This window comes from Megascapheus bottae, chromosome 1 (genome assembly GCF_031878675.1).
Source record: "Megascapheus bottae isolate mThoBot1 chromosome 1, mThoBot2.hap1, whole genome shotgun sequence".
Taxonomy (NCBI): domain Eukaryota; kingdom Metazoa; phylum Chordata; class Mammalia; order Rodentia; family Geomyidae; genus Megascapheus; species Megascapheus bottae.
The window spans coordinates 96,028,122-96,033,744 of record NC_143509.1 but is presented as its reverse complement, the minus strand read 5'-3'; the positions used below and the strand labels follow the sequence as shown (position 1 = coordinate 96,033,744).

The following is a 5,623-nucleotide window of genomic DNA, read 5'->3' as shown; positions in this document are numbered from 1 at the left end:
TTTTTACAGACATGAGCCACCAGCAACTACCTCTGAATATATTTTTGAATTGAATTATTACTTAATATTTTAATCTAGTTTTCCCATATCTGTTCAATTGAAACATCTCAGGAAATAGCTAGCATTTCAAAAATATGGGCAGCTAAGGAAACATTTGATTTAGGGATGGTAAAGACTTCATTAAGCAGGAATTTGGAACCAATCTCATTTTTTAAATTCATTTACTAATTATGTAAAGCAGACTTTTCACACATTCTGCTCTCAAAGGCTATTAAATAACAAATTTATGTACCTTCTCTTTTAAGAGATTATAAATGGAATATATGGTAAATGTAATAGAGTTCAGCATATACACTAAAATTTTTATGCAAGTTATGAATATTTTATATAAATTAAAATCATGTCATTTGGCTGTTTACCACTGATGTATAGTAGTTTTATTAGTTTTAAATGTTATGTTTTGGTAAAGAAGACTATGTAGCTATACGTTTTATATATAGATATGTATCCCTACCTATCTATCTATCTATCTATCTATCTATCTATCATCTATCTATGTATCTAATTTGATTTTTTTTTGCCAGTCCTGTGATTGAACTCAGGGCCTGAGCACTGTCCTTGGACTTTCTCAAGGCTAGAGCTCTACCATTTGAGCCTCAGCACCACTGGCTTTTTTCTATGTATATGGTATGGAGGAATCGAACCCGAGTCTTCATGTATGCTAGGCAAGCACTCTACCACTAGGCCAAACTCCCGACCTAATTTGATTTTTTCCCTATACTGGTGTTTGAACTCAGGGCCTAGGCACTGTCCTTGGGCTCTCTCCAGGATAGCTCTCCACCACTTGAGTCACTGCATCACTTCTGGCTTTTCCTGGATATGTGGTAGCAGGGAATCCAGCCCGGGTCTTTGTGAATGCTAGGCAAACACTCTACCACTAGGCCAAACTCCCAGTCTCTAATTTGATTTTTTGCAATATATCTTATGTCCAATATTTCCTAACCATTCTTTTTCCCACTGACCTGGTGCCAGCCATTCTTGTCACAAATCTTTGCTTTGCAAATCTCCCACATGATATGCTGCTTTACAAAAAAACTTAAAAATCAATCATGTCGGGACAGGGAGTGTAAGCTAGTGGGAGACTGTTCGCCTCGCATGCACGAAGATCTGGGATCAATTCCTTGGTACCAAACGCACAAAAAAGTCGGAAGTGGTGCTGTGGTTGAAATGGCAGAGTGCTAGCCTTGAGAAAGCTTGACAGTGCCCAGGTCCTGAGATCAAGCCAATAAGACTTACAAAAAGAAAATCAGTCATGTCCTCTAGAATGTATATATATGTTTTTTTTTTACTACTTGCCTACCTTTTACAGATAGATACGACTGCAGACATGCTGCTGTGGTCACTGATACCCTTTGCATTTTTTTTCTTTTTTATTACATTTTATAGTTTTTTCTCTTTCTCTCTTCTCTTCCTTAACTCCTATTCCTCCAGATGCTACTCAGTTCTCTTTTACTAGAGATAGGACACACACACGTACACACACACACACACACACACACACACACACACTTCTTTAATTTTTACTGATTATTTTTTTTTGCCACTCTTGGGCCTTGAACCCAGGGCTTGGGCACTGTCTTTGGGCTTTCTCAAAGCTAGACCTCTACCACATGAGCCACAGCACCATTTCTGGGTTTTTTTTCTATGTATGTGGCAACACGGGATCGAATCTGGGTCTTTGTGCATTCTAGGCAAGCACTCTATCAGTAGGCTAAACTCCTGGCTCTAATTTTTACTGAGTTTTGAAATAAAATTCATTACTTACTTTACTAGTATTTAACTGGTTTATATCATTAATGGATAAAAGTATAGGAATGTACTTAAATAGAAACACATATGCATATATACACATAAGCTCTGAACAAAATTAAAAGGTAAATTTTGAAGGTCAGAGAAAAAGTCTTTGTATACAAACAACTTACCATACATTTGACCAAATGTAAAACAATGTTATTTTAACATTATATAACTTCAACAAAAGACCATGTTCAAAAAATGTACTATCCTATTCCTTTGGAGCATAATGTTGCAGTACTTTATGTGGCATTCTTATTATTTTCTCTATTGTATATTTAACTTTTAAAATAATAATTTAAAAATGCTTGTACAAAACACAGTATAGAGTCACTGCAACAAAATGATATTATGTGAATCCTCAAGTCCATGACTTCAAACTGCTGACATTCATCTAAGGAATTTAGCAGATGTACAGATTTCTCCTGAGATCTTTCTGAATATAAAAATAAAACCTGCTCCCCAGGTAGGTAACAGGACCTAGGAACTACCAGCGTCTACCTCAGCACAGTCACACTGCTTTTAGAGCAGCCACCAGCCAATGGCAATGTCATTACTCAATGTGGGTCTCCACGAGAGACTTTTGTATGGACTTGCAATCTGCTCCTTTCCTTTATGTTCTTGAGATTACTTGCAGCTATTACCTCTAACTTCATTGCAGAGCCTGGGTCTCAGAGAACCAACAGGTGCTATAGGGATAGGGTCAAGTAAATAAATAACATACAAAGGATTCAACCATTTGTTGAAGGAACATAGGACAATAAAGGAAATAGGCACATCAATTTTATAAAAGCCTATTGTATAACATTTCTATTATTGTTCACCTGTCATTGTGCCCAATGTATAAATTAAGCTGTATAAGTATGAGGTATTAATGTTACCTGTAGTGTAAGCATTCTCTGGCGGTCTTGGAATCTCCTTAGGTGCCAATGAAATTATGGACTAGAATGATGATGATGGTGATGATAGTGATGATGATGATGATGTAAGGTAAGAGCAATTTTTTTTAAGAGTCGAAACTCTGAGGTTTTTTTTTTTTTCATGTCTGCCATAGTTTCAGCAAGGGTTAAGAGTGTCACGTTTGGTTGGGATGACTGATCTTTTTTGTTGGTTTTGTTGGTTGTGGGGCTTGAACTTTGGGCCTGGGTGCTGTCCCTGCACTCTTTGGCTAAAGTTTAATACTCTACCACTTCAAACCACAGTGCCAATTCCAGTTTTCATGTAGTTAATTAGAGATAAAAGTCTCATGGACTTTCCTGACTAGGCTGGCTTTAAATCGTGCTCCTCAGGTTGCAACCTCCTGAATATTTAGGGATGAGGCAATGAAATTTTAGTGAGAAAATTGTGTGCTCTTCTACAATAGCCAACTTATTCTGATATTAAATTTTCTGTTTAGCAGTATCAATAAGGTTAAAAGTTCAGAACACAGAATAGTCAATGAGGAAAACAAATATAATCTTTGGTTTATTTTTTAAAATTAATGTCTTTGTCATCTAATTAACATTTAGGATTTTTTCATAATTTAATTATTAGCACAATTGAGGTTAATAAGCTATTTGGAAAGTATTCAGAACAAAGTCAAAGAAAAGGAGCTATTATCCGACTTTACAATATCTCAAAACTTTAAAAATTAAAGTAGCTTGGATGAATCAACTCTAAGCTAGAAGCTGATGAAAAAGTGAAACAAATCTTAAAGAAATACTCATAGTTAAATTCTTAATTATTACTTACAAAATTTAAACTATATTCAAAGGAAAGAAATTTCAAGTATGCTTTAATGGTATTGTTTTTCACCAAGGAGAGACAAGGGGAATGAGCCTCCTTTGTTGTGGCCTGCCACAACTCTCAGGAGACAGTATAAAAGTCCAGGTGCAGATGGTGACATTCATTCTCAGAACACTCGCCTTCAACACCAAACCCAATCCTCACCTGCTGACACAATGAGCTACTACTACGGCAACTACTACGGTGGCCTGGGCTATGGCCTTGGTGGCTTTGGTGGCCTGGGCTATGGCTATGGTTCCAGTTATGGCCTTGGGGGCTATGGTGGTTATCGGTATGGCTACTACCGCCCCTCCTTCTATGGCAGATACACTTCCTGTGGATTTTACTGAATAACAGCTGATTCTCACGTCGGAACTCAGGGTGTTTTATAAATCATCTAAACTTTGCATTTTTAAAAGAAGCCGTCATGCATTGTCTCTGTGGACATGGATGGACACGCAGGTCACTGGGCGAGGGTTCAAATACTCGAATTTCATCATGTCAGCTCTTGATATTTATGATGTGTTGCTTTCTATTTTCCCCTTCTGACACATTTCTGAGTTGTGTTTTAATAAAAATTCTTTCTGAATATATAATGTCTGCTTTCATTTTTTTTTTGCCAGTCCTGGGCTTGAGCTCAGGGCCTGAGCACTGTCCTTGGACTGTCTCAAGGCTAGAGCTCTACCACTTGAGCCTCAGCACCACTTCCGGCTTTTTTCTCTGTATGTGGTACCGAGGAATCGAACCCGGGTCTTCATGCATGCTAGGCAAGCACTTTAACCACTAGGCCAAACTCCCGGCCCCATCTGCTTTCATTTTTTATCCATTTGAGGGAGATAGTGTCTATGCTTTATAAATTCTTAGCCCTATATATAAATATATATATATATATACAGTGAGCCTCAGGGCTTGAACTCTGGGCCTGGACACTGTCCCTGAGTTCTTCAGCTCAAGGCTAGTGCTCTACCACTTGAGCCACAAGCCACTTCCAGTTTTCTGGTGGTTAATTGACTGACTTTAGTGCCTGGGCTGGCATTGTACCTCGATCCTCAGATCTCAGCCTCCTGAGTAGCTAGGATTACAGGCGTGAGCCATCATGCCCAACCAGCCATCAATTTTTTAAAAAATTAGAATCACTTCCCCCATAGACTTATTTACTGTGTGACAAAGGACCAAGGGTGAACTAGTGTAACAATGTTGTTTATAAGACAAGGTGTTGGAAATGAACTTTACAACTTAGGAGTAGGGTGTAATGGGGAAAGGAAAGTGGGAGAAAACTTGAGAGGAGGTAACAATGTTTGACAAGAAATGTACTCACTACATTACGTATATAACTGCCACCTCTCTGTACATCATTTTGACAAGAAAATAAAATGAAGAAAAAAGAATAAGCATCACTATGAATGCAAACCAGTAACTGGGTTAGAGTACTTGATTCCCTATGCTGATGTGATTTTCTGGTAAGACATTCTACAGGTTTGAAAGAGATGACATTGCCTAAGACATTGTATTCATAAACTGCTTTGTTGAATACTAACTCCTTTTTATAACTACATAAAGATTATAAGAAGATATTTTTTTAAAGATATTCCACAGGCATTGTTGAAATTTTGTAATTATAAGAATAACGTCCTCACCGGGCACGGTGGCTCACACCTATAATCCTAACTACTCAGGAGGCTGAAATCTAGGGTCAAGGTTCAAAGCCAGACTAGGCCCAAAAGGACCTGAGACTCTTATGTCCAATTAACCTCTAGAAGACGGGAAGTGGGGCTTGGCTCAAAGGTAAGGGAGTAGCCTTGAGCTGAAGAGCTCAGGCGCAATGAACAGGCCCAGAGTTCGAGCTCCATGATCCACATTTTAAAAAAAAGAGAAAGAAAAAACGAAAAAGAATAAAGAAATAATGTTCTTCATTGTATTTAAGATACTATGAAGCCTCTCTTTCACTATACTTGTGATTTATTGAGACCCTTTGGGACTCCATAAAGGAGACTACCTCTCTCAG

The 5,623-nt window shown here is 37.9% G+C and overlaps 1 protein-coding gene across 1 annotated transcript; it reads left to right on the top strand.

Annotated features, from left to right (window-relative positions):
• The first annotated feature begins 3,794 nt into the window (after positions 1-3,794).
• LOC150069625 (keratin-associated protein 19-9b-like) lies at positions 3,795-4,160 on the top strand. Its single transcript, XM_090333612.1, has one exon. The coding sequence runs from the start codon at positions 3,795-3,797 to the stop codon at positions 3,966-3,968; it is 174 nt and encodes a 57-aa protein (XP_090189738.1). The 3' UTR covers positions 3,969-4,160.
• Positions 4,161-5,623: the final 1,463 nt, after the last annotated feature.

Coding starts and splice junctions, on each gene's coding strand:
- LOC150069625 (XM_090333612.1), top strand. CDS start 3,795: ATGAGCTACTACTACGGCAACTACTACGGTGGCCTGGGCTATGGCCTT.